This window comes from Chelmon rostratus, chromosome 2, assembly GCF_017976325.1.
Source record: "Chelmon rostratus isolate fCheRos1 chromosome 2, fCheRos1.pri, whole genome shotgun sequence".
NCBI classification, from domain to species: domain Eukaryota; kingdom Metazoa; phylum Chordata; class Actinopteri; order Chaetodontiformes; family Chaetodontidae; genus Chelmon; species Chelmon rostratus.
The window spans coordinates 10,014,961-10,030,923 of NC_055659.1; the positions used below are offsets into that span (position 1 = coordinate 10,014,961).

At 43.2% G+C, this 15,963-nt stretch overlaps 1 protein-coding gene across 4 annotated transcripts; it reads left to right on the top strand.

The window, feature by feature from the left end:
• The first annotated feature begins 2,129 nt into the window (after positions 1–2,129).
• Positions 2,130–13,682, top strand: tfap2c (transcription factor AP-2 gamma (activating enhancer binding protein 2 gamma)). 4 transcript variants are annotated; one of them, XM_041959253.1, is made up of 8 exons: positions 2,130–2,270; positions 5,979–6,440; positions 6,838–6,889; positions 8,160–8,231; positions 8,775–8,997; positions 10,282–10,400; positions 11,722–11,863; positions 12,083–13,682. In XM_041959253.1, exons 1-8 carry the CDS (start codon positions 2,241–2,243, stop codon positions 12,375–12,377), a joined length of 1,395 nt encoding a protein of 464 aa, XP_041815187.1. In that variant the 5' UTR covers positions 2,130–2,240; the 3' UTR covers positions 12,378–13,682. The 4 variants fall into 4 exon arrangements, with proteins under 4 accessions (XP_041815187.1, XP_041815206.1, XP_041815179.1 ...); XM_041959245.1 differs by lacking the exon at positions 2,130–2,270 and adding an exon at positions 4,874–5,301; XM_041959272.1 differs by lacking the exon at positions 8,160–8,231 and having other exon boundaries at positions 2,131–2,270.
• The last annotated feature ends 2,281 nt before the right edge of the window (positions 13,683–15,963 follow it).

A 15,963-nucleotide genomic window follows, 5' to 3' on the forward strand; every position in this document is an offset into this window, starting at 1 on the left:
AAATGTCACCTAAAGCCCCCCTTTAGTCAAAAATACATTTTTCTCATGTGCAGAATGGTGTATCTGCAGTCTGACACAGGCTGTTTTCACATTTGCCTGCTGAAGGAAAGTTTCTCTGTGCTCACCTTAAATCTCAGTTTGACACGTGTACGTATGAGCAGGACTCTGTGACATCACAGCTAGTCTAGAAGCTGATCCTGGTCCAATAGTCAACTTAAACAAGTGTGATGTGGAAACTTGAAACCAAACAATGTCATTTTTGCATAGCTTATTCATAGGATCTGGTTTTTCAGTGATGGAGAAGGAGTAGATGTGAAGTGTTTTTACGACTTTAAAAAAAATTTGGAAAAACACGATATACATTTCTTATTCTAACTTTAATTTACTGTCCAGTAAATGTAGTGAAAAAAAGTATTTATATGTATATAAACAAGTGCAGTGCTTGAGTAAAGTGACTAAGTTTAACGATGTTATTATGTTCAGTGATTTAGTTTAACTCAACCAATATATGCGCCCATAGGACTATTTTATTGTCTACATGAAGTCGGATAAAGTCGATCCAAAGCAGCACTGATCCTTTGCTAAACCTGCGGTAATGTGAGGATGCAGCCACCAGGTGGCGGCAGAGGCATCCTTATCTGGTTTTACGGACTCGAACTGTGGTCGCAGAATAGAATGAAAAAGAACTGACGAAGCGTCTGCCTGCTTCTCATTAACTGTACGTTGCACCATAAATAATCCAATCATTGTGGCTAAAATTTAAAATAAACACCTCGTCCTCTTGTCTCCATCCAGCTGCAGTCTATGACGTTTTTGTGTTGTCCATTTATTTGTCTCTGCGCACGTTAGATCAATGGATCGGTGGTTTGTGAAGAAATAATGCGTCAATAATAAGAACCACAGAAGCTCGTGTAAGTTTTTTGTTTGTTTGTTTTTTGTATATTATTATTATTGACCTTCTTTTAGCAACCATAGAAACTAGGAGAAAAGACAGATGCATTTGCGAACAGCCCTTTCGTTTGTTTGAGGCCTACTTTTTTTCAGGAGCATTTTGTCACTGCATTGTAGTGGATTCATAATTCTGGGAGCCCCAAGACACATTTTCTGATCTGAGTGGCTGTTTGTAAAGATCGATTAACCACACCCTGCAGGAGCGAGCTACAGGACTGTCAGTCGTTGAATGCATCTTTAAATAGATTTGTCTGAGCGTTTGCACTCACTATAATATTGTAATGAATTGTAATAAGATGTTTATAACGCTTAAAATCATTGAGGTAATGTGGGATAAGTATTTTAAATTCAAATAAAGTTGGAAATCATAGGTTTATACAAGTAGACCAACTGTTCGCTTATGTTTCAAGAAACAAAGTGGCTCATACAGCTGGTCTGTTGCGATCAATGCACGATGGATTAATAGACATTGGAATTAAATTAATCTTTTTAGTAATATATAAATTTCATCGTAAGGCGCGCGCCGTTGTTTCCTTTTTTTCTCTTAATTATTCCAGATAATTGTTTGATCAGGCTTTACTTTCGGGCAGGTGTCATGGCTGCAGATCAGAAAGGTGTTTTTTTTTTCTTTTTTCTTTTTCTATGAATAAGATGTAGACTACATTCTCAGGCACACAGCGAGGACACTTTGATCTGTTCATTAGTTTAAGCTAAAGTATTTGGGAGATCAGATAACAGGAGGCATTTTAGGCCTCAAAAAGCTTCAGTGGCTTTTGAAAGCAGATTCTTTCGGTCGGCCTGGGGCGATGCGGCTTTGGGGGTGGAATTACCTCATCTTGAAATTTCCTCACGTCTTTTTTTTTCACCTTTTCTTAAACCTTAGCCTGAGTGACATTGTTTCTTTTTTTTGTTGTTGTTGTTTTTACTCAACAATAGCAGATAATTATGAGATTAACGATAATTCGATCTCGGTTATGGGTCTAATCCTGTGAGTCCTATATTAATCTCACGTTATTAAAATAAATATAGAATGGTTTTTAATGCATTTGAGCGCTCCTTTTCGCACCTTAATCCGTGTTAGTATGCACGCTGCTTCATGGAAACCAAAATAAATTTCATCGAGCGACTGCTGACGGATTGTTTTGATTTACCCCGCTCAGGTGTATTACACTGCACGGCGCATGCGCACGACACCACGCCACAGTCAGGTGAAGTCGGCAACGTGAACCTCTGATGGTTTCACTCATTCGCTGCGTCTCAGTAGGACTGCTGTGACTGGAGCTTTGCAGATGTCTGTACTGGAGAGGATAGACTGGAGGGTGAGTCCGCTCGTGTATTTATCTCTTACAGCTGACTTGGTTTAAACCAACCTGCATCGTGTTTATCGCTTTTTGCTGCTGAGCCTATATTTATTTTATTGCTTTCCACCATAATCACCTGTTTGGAAGCGCGCAGCGCCGCTTTAAAATAACCTGTGATTAATGTCAATAAGCCTAAGGGTTTACCCACTCACAAACTTCAAGTCACTTGGACTGAGGCCACTGGATTACAAAACAGTGATGCTGTTTATGATCGACACCCAAATATGCTTATAATAACATAACTTTCTGTATAATAACCACAGCATTTTTCTTTTTATTCATCTTTAAAATATATAAGAGAAAAGAGCAGGAACTGAGCGATATCAGAGGGGAATGCTGTTACAGGTACCAACCTCATCACAGACTAGTGCAAACATACTCTAATATATATGCATATAACATAATAATTTACAATTTATACATATATTTGCAATGTGTGAATATTATATGAATATTTTAGTGACCGTTCTTATGCGAATTTTGGATTTCAATGAGATTTACTGAAGAAAGTCACATCACACTGTGCGTTAGTCTTAATATATGATATTTTACACACAGGAGCAACGTATATATGGACACTATATTTATACTAACCAGTTAAAAAAAAAAAATACTAAAATGACCTCCCTCACTGATCTGTGTGACTTTTTGTTTGTTGGCCACGGCTCCTCTTAAATCGTTACACCTGACATGAGTTGAGCCGGTTGTCGCTGCAGCGGACTGAGCATCAGGATTGTCCAAACCAGCACCGCCAGGCCAAGCGTGACTAACGTCCTTTAGGTCTGCTCTGTGTCTCCTCCGACGTAAAATAACATTTAATCAGCGCGCATTTCACTTCTGCGTCGCATCACAACAAGCCAGGGACCCACACAGATAATCCTCAGTCGCCCACGTCCTGTTGTTCCCATGGACAGCCGATCACTGCAGCGTGGGTGGACGGACGCCACAGGCTGTTACCCTAAAAGACAAAGGTCTGTCCAGTAATCTCTCAAATTATAATCCGACACTTTGTACTCGTCAAGTGATACAAAACCAATTAATGAAATGTCTCCAAGTGATGGACATACACTATTTTCTGCTGAGGAAAGAATGATTTAAAAGGTTTAACGGCAAAAATGAAACAGATTTAACAGATAAACTGAAGCATAATGGATAGTTAGGTCGTTTTAATTAAAAAAGAGTCATGTTTTGTCCTCACTTTGATGCATATCAAAGCTTCAAAGCAGCCTTGTTTGGACATCGCAAAGCTCCACCAAAAATGTAAATGAAGTTAAGAAAGAGTTGTTTGTTGAGATCCTTCGAGCTTAGAGGTTTCTGAGAGAATGATGACTGCTAAACCCTCAGGCTTATTGCGGTTTGAAACAAGCGCTGAGCCACCACTGTGAAGCACCGACATCAAAATGTCATGGGTTCATTTGAATGCCTGTTATTCCGCTCAGGCATTCACATCGCAGAGCTGCAGCATCTCGCTGATTTTGGGATCAAAAAATGAACCGCAGTCACTTTGAGGGCGAGAATTGAGTCAAGTTAAGTGGCATGCTTCAAGAATGTACAGTTATTCTGCTATATTTGTGATAACAGTAAATGTGAAGCCACCACTGAAAACAGCAACAATACTGATAATTTATGATTATTATTGTCATTATTCAAAAACAACTATTATCATCTAAATAGCAGGCTACTTGGCGTTATTAGGTGTAATGTGAGTATAAACACTTGAAAATAATTGCAAAATGTAAATAATTATTTCTATTGGTATATCCTGACCTTAACATCACTAATAATATTAATAGATTTTAACCTATTTAACCTATTTAGGGGGGAAAAAAAGCACCGCTTGGTGAAAACAAATGTGTTTTTCTCTCAGAATAAACAGAACATGTTACCTCTCCTCTAATTAGTTTTTAAGAGCATCATCAAAATTGTAGCACATCTCGAACCGGACAACGTGATTGGCCGAGGGGCATTCCACTGAGCGTCAATACGTCACCACGTGGTACTCAGTAGCCTAGCAACCCGTCATTACTGAATCCGAGTTCTGGCACAAATTGTTCCAAACTCTTTCGAAAAATATGTATAAAAGAATGAAAAACATTTTTACGAAGCAGGAAGTGAAAATAAATTATACCTTTAATGACTGGAGGAATCTTTTCAGAACGAAACCTTTGATTTTCTTTGATAACTATCCCCTCTGTGTGTCTGTAAGGAATAAAGGCCTAGTACTAAAACACAGCATAGATGTTCTTAAAACTTTTAACAGCCATGTCTTCAGATTGGGGTCTGTTTATGGGGTTTGAGGAGACATAAACAAACACAAACAAGGAGACTTCACTCACTGCAGGCCGCGAGAAGAGGACTCCAGCGAAGTCACTGGGTTTAAATGTCTGACACTGCCCGTGAAGACGGGAGCCTGATTGGACCGCTGCGCCGCCAATCAGCAATATTTTCATTTTCCCCTTCTCACTGACATCAACGGGCCGGGCGCCGCCCCCTCGGAGCGCCCGTGCAGATATAGTACACCGCTCGTGCGCGCGCTGGGGAGACTGAACATCGCTGTCTTGTCCATAAGAGGGAGTCAAGTTTCTTATATGCGCCGTTTTCGCCCACTTCCACAACACAGCGACGGAGCGCCGTGACCGGAGAGGGGGGACATATCGCCTGGCGACGGTCGTTTCGTCTCACAGCGGCTGTGGAAGCTCGTATCTGCGGTTGGATAGTCCGTCGGTCGGTCAGTTCGCCCCTTCAGCCGTCAGCCCGCAACTTCGCCCTTTTTCGCCACAGCTGGAAAACAAGCGGGTTCATGATCACCACCAGGAAGCTCTTCGTTTTTTCTTACCTGGATTAACTCGCAGACGACAATATTCCTCCTTTTTTCTTCCACTCTTCTTCTTTTCTTTTTTTATTATTTTCGGGGTAACGGAGAGTTTTTTTCTCTGTCAGAATGTTGTGGAAATTAGCCGACAACGTGAAATATGAGGATGACTGTGAGGTGAGTTTCGAAAGAGACACACACACACTAAAAAAACCTAAAAAACAAACAAACAAACAAACACAACTTTTGATTAACATCTAACAAAAGTTTGACACTCAGACTGACAATGGGTTGATTTTTATCATGTCCTAACGAAACAGATGAAGATAAAATGGAAAACAGCGACAGGCGACAACAGGACAAAATAACCCCCCCAAAAGTTTGGAAAAGTTGAGAGACGCCCTACAGCTGTGAAAGAAAGACACCGTTTTCACACAATAAAAACACAATAATAATTTCTACAACATCGGCAGCATTAACACTCACAAGAATAGTCATAATAATCAGCCTTTTATTATTATTATTATTATTAAAAAAAGAAATCTTTTCTATAAGAGGATAGGCCTTAATCATTAATTTGGGTCTTAAAACACGTGAGAATATTTTAATTTTTATTTTCAATCACCAATTTAATTTAAACTGTAAGTTAGCTTTCTTTCCCACGTTAGAGAAGAATAATAAAATCTATATTCATATTAAAGTTGTAGTCTAAGCGCCCTCCTCTAAGCCGCTACCTGCAGTGGACGTCATGTCAGCGGGTGACAGACACTTGATTTCCTCGGGGGACACATGTCACCTCTACCTGCCATCCTGTTGTCCTCTCTCACAGCCCCCCTGTCTCTTCCGTCCCTCAGGAAAGGCACGACGGCAACAGCAATGGGAACCCCCGGCTGCCTCATCTGCCGGCGGTCAGCCAGCACCTCTACAGCCCGTCTCCCTCTCTGTCACACTCGGCCAGTTCGGACTTCCAGCCCCCGTACTTCCCACCTCCCTACCAGCCCATCTCCTACCCGCAGTCCACCGACCCCTACTCCCACCTCGGCGACCCTTTCAACCTCAACTCCATACACCAGTCGCCGTCGTCGAACCAGCAGCAGCCGTGGCCCGGCCGTCAGGGCCAGGATGGGCTCGGCGCGCACGGGAGGAGCGGCCTGGCGAGTCAGATCCTCGGCCTGGAGGGAGGCTCGTCCGGGGTGAGGAGGGAAGGGTTCCGCCGGCCGGAGCTGCTGCCCCCACACGCGCACGGCATAGAGGCGTCGGTCATTGGCGATAACATGGGGATGCACGACATGGGCCACGGACTGGAGGATGTTCAAGTGAGTGGATCTGACAGACGTGAATGCTTGAGATTACACTGTAGTGCGGAGGTGTGCATGTGTTCACTCACTGCCACAGACAGTCACATAAGTCCATAACACATTTCTGGATGCCACTAAAGCAGAAAATAATAATAATTATTGTTAATTCTTTATTATATATCAAATAGAGGCATTCTGTTGCCGTCACAGAGGTTTAAAACAACTAAAGGTCTCCACTATCAGCTCATTAAACACCTCATTTCCATCTTGGTAGAGCCTTTATTATTTTTCTTTGTTTTGCATGAAGGAAGCAAAAGAGAGAAAGAGTCATTCAGACATTGCTGCTTTAACATTGTTTTTTAACAACGCATATGATGGCTTATTGCTGCTTCTGTTCTTTCTTTCTTTTTATCAGCATGTAGATGACCACAGTATTATTATGGCAGATCAGACAGTCATCAAAAAAGGTGAGTTTGCTGCATTACTAATCTGATCTTCAGTGGCAAAGGAGCACAGCTCTGCCAATTTGACAAGGGGAAAAAAGGTTTAGGAAAGTGCTGCCTGGGGTACATGTGCCTTTGTACGACCAAATAAAGATGCAGTAATTACTGTCGAGGGCTGGAAATTTACCGTAAGGGCTGTATTTTTTTTCGCTCTCTCACCCATACTTGGAATTGTCATAACAATTACTTCTATAGTGGCATGTCAGGGCACTCAGCGCGAGAGCACAGCAAAGGAGGAGTCTTGTATTTGCACTTGCACTGCATACACTGATAATCCTCGTGGCCATGAGATGCACTTATCTAAGCTTGATATGATCCATAGCCCTTTCTGCTGGCGAAGGTGTTTGAATGGATGCCCAGTGGGAAAGAACTGATCCCTTTCAACAACAACAAAAAAAAAAAAAACGACAGGCTATTGACAAGACGAGAAAATTGAGCAATCTCACAACCTCGGCGTTGACTGTGAGAGGAGAGGAAAGCTTTGGATCACCTTTAGGCTGGTTAAGCTCGCAATTGCAGCTCTCTTCTGTTCACTTCAACAGGAAATTATGCGTTGATCTTGAAGCAGTGTTTGGCTCGGCAGAACCAGCTTTTGGCGGGGTGTGGCATTAGGCTTGCATGTGAAGGACAGTTTAGTAATTTGTTGGGACATGAACTGTTTTGAAGGGGAACTTATTCTTGCTGTTTTGTCATCAGGGCTCCATTAAACCGACTTTGAGTCAGAGGAAGATCAGCTTGGGCAACATTATTCTATGACTTAGCTTCCTGCATTTATTCAAACATACACAGGCAGATAGACAGATAGATAGATTCAGCAAACATCTATAAAACTATGATGTAATATTGAATCGTGTACAGAGTTTTTCCCTGTCGTGCTTTAGTTTCTCACTATCATGCCTGAGCAACATCACAGCAGTTTGGTGTATTCAAAGACATTTGTGTTATATTTTACGGCACATGCAGCTTTTTTTTTCTCCAAAAGCTTAATAGCAAAAAAGGTGTTACGATATCACGATGCATGGTTGCAAACAGAAAGCCGTTTGCACAGCTCAATGAACCAACCGGTCTGCATTTGCTACGGAAGTGAGTGATGGCTCATTATATTGTTCCCATGCTTAAGGGCACACTATGGGCAATCTAGGTTTTCCACTTGTAAACAATGGCATGTCATTCCCAGCCATGTGCCCCAGAGGAGCCTTAAAGTACTCATGTGACTCTGTGATTTTTGTCTCAGTATTAGGACTACGAGGTGGCAGGAACCTTGATCGCTTACAGAGGACTTATTATCAGGGGGGCGTTCTTGCGGGTGAGGATGAAGATAGCTATGTTTTATAGTGTGCTGTACTGTTTTGTTTGTCCGATGCCTGTCAGTGCTGTTGTGGGGGGTTCAAAATTTCGTTTAACTGCAGAACCAGCATAAAACATACACAATGTCCAGAAAACCCAAAGCCTGTGAGGCCAAATCATAAACAGTACTGAGGTGTATCTGTGGCTTAGCTGAGGGGCAGTCTGTATGTGTGTACCTGTTTGTGGATGGTGTTTGGCATGAGGGCATTTTAGGCATTCAGTGTTTGGAAAACCACACAATATTTCGAAAGTCTTTCCAACAGCAAACATTGGTTTTCTCAGTCGTGCAGAGCTGCATACACACTCTTCCTTGTGATTACATACAAGAAAACACAGATTCCCTGTTGCACAGAAGGGATTATCATGATTAGAGCTTATGTACATACACAGGAAAAGTGTATATATAAACAAAATCTATTGCAAAACCAGAAAGTTTTTTTTCTTTCCTTTTGTACCTCTTCACTCTTCAGCTTACCCACATTTTTTTCTCCTCACCCTCCAGGGCCTGTCACTCTACCTAAAGGCAACGCGCTGGGTCTTCCCTTCCAGAAAGAGTCCCTGCTGGGCATGGTATCAAACCCAACAGAGGTGTTCTGCTCCGTGCCGGGCCGTCTTTCCTTGCTGAGCTCCACATCCAAGTACAAGGTTACCGTGGCCGAGGTCCAGAGACGTCTGTCGCCCCCTGAGTGCCTCAATGCCTCGCTCCTTGGAGGGGTTTTACGCAGGTCAGAGCTCATCTCATTCAACGTGACAGCAGGCCGGATTTAATGCTGCCCCCCTGTTGTTTGTAAAAGTCCAAAATCCAAAATATAACACAGGAGTAGCACAGCTCACAAAAAATTAAGATAGCTAAACCAAACATCCTTTTTTTTTTTACCTTGATTTCCGTTTTTATTAAGATCTTTGTCATCTGCAAGCTGTTGCTGTTGAGGTTGTCCGATCGTCTCAGATATGAATAATCATCACACTGAGGAGCTCCAGCTCTAGTGATCTGTAGGCTAAAGCTCAGCAGCCCATGGGAAAGGCTTTTCTGAAAGCACAGCTTGGCTCAGTTGGTCTGGCTCATCAGTTTTTTTGCGTAAGGTTCGTGACATTCTTTGTGTGGTCTGCAATTTTGGTTCTGTGCTTCCTCTGGGGATAGGTTACATCAACACAGTTAGTACCAATCTAAAGACTCCGTGGGTGTGTTTTTGTGTTTGTCAGTGGTTTGCAGCATGGGTAGCTTTATCTGTGGCAGAGCAGTTGACCTTATGGCACGTATGTTAGTGTGGCAGTCCGTTGAGGGACCGTGAGGTTACGGTATGTGCCCAGCTACCCTGACTGGAGCGTTTTGTGCTTGGCGCGCACGTTTGCCACTTCCCATGTGCCTGTGTTAATGCTGACATGCACACACACACATACGCACAATCACATTTTTATGTAGGTCATATAGCAATAGGAGGGGGATCGTTAGCAGAGGGACAGAGGGGAGACGGGGATGATGGGGTGGGGGCACTCATACACACATGCCTCCCCAAAGATGCAACCGCCATGCAGAGGGAGAGGTTGCCCCGCCAGTCATGTGGAAACACGAATCGGCCATGGAAAGTGGGGAGTTTAAGCGTTTCTGCAAATGTGTTTTTGAGTGATTTCTGTGCTACGCTTTTTGAGTGGAAGCATCAATCGCGTCAGGACTTTTTAGGTCAGTTTGTGTGATTTATTTGTTAGAGTGATCACAATGAGACCCTCTGAAGGAGTGAGTGCCAGCTGTCCTCTGACAGGTTATAACTGTGGCAATCTCTATGATCATACATCTGTTTGTTCCGCTTCTCCTCTGTATGGATGAAATGGCCTCAAGCAGATACTAAATAAATCAAAATGATCATAATCATGTGTGAAGAGGTTATGATTTTCTTCAGACTTTAACACATTGTGTGAAAATGATTATAATCTTGTGTTACCTGTCTAAAATACTTTACAACTGTAAGCTTGATGTGTGTGTTTTTTTTTTTTTTGCACTTCTTCTGCAGGGCCAAGTCAAAAAATGGAGGTCGCTCTCTGAGAGAAAAGCTGGATAAGATCGGGCTCAACCTGCCCGCAGGAAGAAGGAAGGCAGCCAATGTCACTCTACTTACCTCACTCGTAGAAGGTATGACATGTCACTCAGTGGTGCACAGTAGCCTCTCGTGTGTAATTGCTGTTTGCGAAGGCTGGAATGTCGCTCCAATAGTGTGAGAACGTCAGACTCGTTCACATAGTGTGCGCGTTTCAAGTGCCGCTCAGAATCTTAAGCCATTCTCCAAACATAGTTCACTGTTGAAACGCTCCATTATATGAATCATTATATGAATCATTATATGAATGCTGCAGAGCTTTCTTTTGTGAGGAACTGTTTCGTTCGCCCGGCTTTCAGTTGCACATTAGTTGTCCTTCTGTTCCCCAGTGAGTCTGTCCATTTAGTCCAAATACGAGTGACTGAGCTGATGTTTGAATGCAACCTGCTGCAGACCTGACCTGATATAATCCTCCAGCTAATGCTATCGCTGTTGCGACTGCATTATATTGCATTACACTGCACGCTGCACCGAAAGCTGCGCATTGTCTGACATTTTCTTCCATGCAGACATAGTATAAACACGGCCACAAATCTTCACTTATTTCATATCGGGGGAGTTACGTAGCTATGATGACGACACCTTCACCTTCCCATGTCAGTGCCTCCGATATTAAAACAACATCAGTCATACCTTAGCCAGACAGTGACGCTTCACCGTGAGCATGCTATCACTTTAATCGCATCTACCCGCCTGCGGGCTAAGGTAGAATATTTTTTCCTCTCTTGCTCCCTTACATGCCTAATTTTTAGAAATGGGCTGATGATTCTGTGCAGGAGAATGACTGGAGGCTTGTGTTATTTAGAGACCTTCAAAGCTGAATTAAGCCTTGTTATCTTGTGTTCGGCTCGCCAGGAGGGCCTGCTGACCTTAAAGCTTGTGCCTCTGAATAGCTGTCCGTATCCTCAAGTCATGTGTGTATCTATCAATAAGCGGTGCTGCCGCTGCCGTGGGCACCCTCTGCTAGCATTTATCCACATAAGCCCATTATGACCATGCAAGTCAAACCACCCTCAAGACGGAAATATATTCATCTCACTAGCTCTTATTCCCTCAAGCTAGAGGACTGAGCTCAACTGATTATTCTGTAGTTCAGCTGCTTCACTTCATTCGCCTTGATGCTTGTGTGTATCAGGCGAATATTATGCTCCAAATTGATATTTTTCTGAGGCCGGCCAGCTTACCATTTGATCTTTGCCCAGTGTGTCAGTGGACGTGCAGTGATAATGTTTGTGGAAATAATATATATATATTCAGAAATATGAAGTTTTGCTTTGAGACCAAGAGCCAAGCGTCTGACTTGGGTTTAGAGGTGACTTTTCTCTCACAAGCTCTGTTTTCTTCTTCTTCCTTTAGGTGAAGCTGTGCATTTAGCGAGAGACTTTGGTTACGTGTGTGAGACAGAGTTCCCTGCGAAGGCAATTGCTGAATACCTGGGCAGGGCGCACGTGGAACGCAACGAGGTTAACTCTCGCAAGAACATGCTCCTTGCTGCCAAGTAAGTGTCTTGTCTGGATGGTTGCCTTTGATTTGCATAGAAATACCCCTTTAGCAAAGAAGGATGTTGCAAGCTGACATATCTAGAGCTTTTTATAGTTTTCATTGATTACTGGAGGATTGAATTTCCTACAGACTTTGTTCTCAGATCAAAAAGAATTGGTAAATGTAGTCAAAGTGTTCTCTCTCCTCCTAAATCTTCTTCGTTTTCCACCTTCAGGCAAATCTGCAAGGAGTTCACCGACCTGCTCACTCAGGACCGCTCACCTCTGGGAAACTCTCGGCCGGCCCCCATCATAGAGCCCGGAATCCAAGGCTGCCTGACCCACTTCAGCCTCATCACCCACGGCTTCGGCTCTCCGGCCATCTGCGCCGCCATGACCTCGCTTCAGAACTACCTGAACGAGGCGCTCAAACAAGTGGACAAGATGTACCTGAGCTCTGGTAGCGACACCCAGGGATCCTCAGACAGTGGAAGCAAATCTACCGACAAAATGGACAAGCACAGGAAATGAGAGCTTGAAGGAGGATCCTTATGAACCTGAGAACCCCTGAGTCCCTTATTCTTGCTGCCCTGTCTGCCCTTTTTGGACTTTTAAAAAAAAATCAATATTGATTGATAAGTATTGTCATTTTGAGAGCAGAATTTGTGCGTGAGTGTGTGTATGTGTGTGTGTACCCGCACTGTTGAATTTATAGCATATTTTATGAGAAGTTGATGATTTCTAAGAACTTGTCACAGCTGGCTGCAGATCAGTCTGTGTTGGCACCTATGGTGACAGCGCGTGTACCGGTCCCGGTGGGAGCCCGCCGTGTGAGGGCGTGACACACACCAAATCACACGAACCACTATGCAGTTCCATACAGTTGCCAATGTGCTGATGCTACAACCACGAGACCTGCACTCTGTTGACGAGAGGAGGAACAGAACAAAGTGCAGAGTGTTTTTTTCTTCTTCTCCCTAGTGGACATCATTTCAAGATGAGTTGCTGTGGCTGTGAATTCCTCTCAGCCCCCGCCCCTTCCACCCCCACCCCGCTCTGTCTGGAGGCAAATCCACTGATTTCCTGTGTCTCAATGGACTTGCAAAGGACATTTTTTTTTTTATATGAGAAAGAGAGAGAAGAAAATCCACTTCATTTTTTTTGTGCTTGATTTGTACAACCACTTCAAAATGGCTCCAGTGTTATTGTGCTTTGTTCATGAGAGATGATTTGAATCTTATGTAGGCCTGAATGAGAAAAGACGATTTTTGGTTTGTCAGTCTGTGTTCGGTCAGAAACCAGAGACTTTAAAGCCTCTACAGTGTTCATGTGGATTACAGGCGTAGCAATGCTTCCATTGTTGCTCTATCTTTTCAACCTGGCGGCGAGAACACGTTACTCTTGTGACCATGTTAGGTATTCATCATTCTTAGTATTTAAAAACCCTGAGTTACCATCAACCTACCAACCAGTTTCATCCTGCCAGAGTGTATGTATGTTGTGAGAATGTGTGTAAATGTATATATTTCTTTCTTTACAAATGTTTTTAATTAGACATTAAATTCCATCCCAACATAGAATTTTATCCAGTGTCTTGTCCTGGATGTAAATATTTTCTAATTTATGTTGTAATTTAATGGGCTAGTGTAAATAATGGTATCACTCTGGTGTATGGTTTCACTTTTTATGACGATGTGTTAAACTTTTATAAATGGGTTAGTTTTTTATCAAGTAGAGGTTAGGAAGTGGGCATGATATACTTTTTTGAAAATATGTTTTAAAAAAAACTGTTTTAAAGTTTCAGGAAAAATAAAAAAAATAAAGTGAAAGACTGGAGCCGGATTCAGTGAGTCAGTGATGTTGCCTAGGCCACACCAACGCGCACACACACACACACACACACACACACATTTGCTTTTGTGCACTATTGTTCTGCGGCCCCCTTTTCGGCAGTATTTCACAGTCGATGGTTAAGTCATGTGTTGGAAGATTTTTCTATTAATAAACAGCAAAGAAAAGTCCCCAAACTAATGGGAACAGTAGCCATCATTATCTGCTCTCACTTAGCTTCACAAATAGGCTGTGTGGCTCAGTGGGGGCAGAGACCTCAAAAGTACATCATGTGATGAACAAAGATGCACAGCTGAGAGCAGACAAATGGCTTGTTTATGTTTAAACTGTTGACACATAGTGAGCAGCTTGTTCTGCGAGCCCACCCCTGAACATCCTCTCCTCCTGAGCTGAAGCGGATCTGCTGATTTTTCCTCTCTCTTCTCTATCTCCTGCGCTCGGAGCAGGTGGGCTTCCACGAGAAGCGTCGATAGTTCCAACGCGTCGTCTGTCTGTGGAAACGTGGTGCTGGGAGTTTCGCACAGTGGATGACGATTCCTTTGATGTCTGTGAGAACAATCAGTGGTGAAAAAAAAAATGCATGATGGGATTTACATGTGGCGCAAGGTTGCTTAATCATCACTTGCCCAGCCAGTCCTTGCTGATTCATGTGGTCTGTCTGTTTATGTGTTTCAGGAGCTTACAGTGAGCCATAGTAGCACCAAGCCAGAGCATTTACATCGGACGCATAGCTGGATTTCTGAGTTTATTTGCAATCCACAACAGCATATTGACCGACATTCCTCCTCATATGTGCTGCATTAGCCACATATCCTGCTTTGGAGGTCAGTAGGTGAAAGCAGTGTTTCCCAAAGGCCCGGCTACATGTTATGAGAGGCGGCAGCAGCAGCAGCAGCAGCAGCCTGCCGTACCTAGCAGTTAAACAAGTATCAGCCTCTCCCCTCAGAACCTGTTTAACCAGACCTGTCAATCTGGTGGCCCAGTGCAGCGGTTGACTTTAACTGCCTTCGGTTACTCGTGTTAGCTTGTACGCTCGGCCCCGAGAGAGCAGATAATGGGAGGAGGAGGTGGTAGAAAAGGAGAGGGAGGTATTGGTGGCGGCTTTCGGAGGCAGGAAGAGGAGCAGGATTTGAGACAGCACCTCCCTGAGCGTGAGGTTTTGATTAGAGGTTATTCACCCCGTCCCTTCTCTCTCTCTCTCTCTCTCTCTCTCTTTCATGTCGTCGCGCTGTCAGAGTGTCACATCGCAGGGCTTTTGTTTTGGCAGCCATGAGCTGCTAAACACGCACATGTCCCGTTCACTTTCCTCACCTTCACTGTCAGCAGAGGAGGTCTTAGAGCTTAGAACTGGCCATGTGAGTATCTAGGTGTCCAATCTCAAGTTTATAAGCATTTCCAAATTAGGTATCAGTCAAAGTATAGAAATATGATTAAAAAGTGAGGTGGAAAAACATGAACACCTGTACCTGTGATATATAAACAGCTACATCCTACCAGAAAATGTTTTTAATCAGCCCACAGCGCACACGTTTAATATGTGTCATTCCCTTTGCTGTGTTTCTCAAAACACAAGCAACATAGTAACTGGTCAAACATTTTCCTCTCAACTGTGAGACAGCGTGAGTAATTCACCTCTGACACACCTAATAAAGCTGGGAAAAAGAGGCGAGCGTGGACTTGTTCAGCTTACCTGTTACCTTCTCCTTCTTTAATGAAAAAAAAAGAAGAAGAAGAAGAAACTCATACACTTGTCTTATTTTCAGAGATCGTATCTGACGTGCTAATATAATCTTTTGATCTCATTAGGATGCCCAGGGCTGCTCGTCAACCCCAGATTCACTGAGCTGTAGTCGTATTTCATGCCGGCTCTGACTGAATGACCTTTCTATGTAGGTCACGGCGAGTCACGTGACAAAGCTGTCAGGAGAGAGGAAAAATATGGCGAAAAATAACTGTCACTCCAATCTGACCGGGCTGTATTTTATTTTTTAATTACTTTCAGACAGCAGGTCAATGATGTTAGTCTACCGGCTAATCAAAGGTGAAAAATCAAGAGGGAGCGACGTCAAGACAGAAAAATACATGCATCAATCTCTCATTACAATCTGAAGCTATACTGACGTTAATACGCCCCAGCACGGTTACATATTTCACAGCACTTTGCCCAACATGTTCCCAGATACTTATGTAGCTCTTTACTTTCACCCTTTCCATTTAGCCCAACCACTTCCCTTCAACAACTGCATTTGAAATCTGTTGTACATTA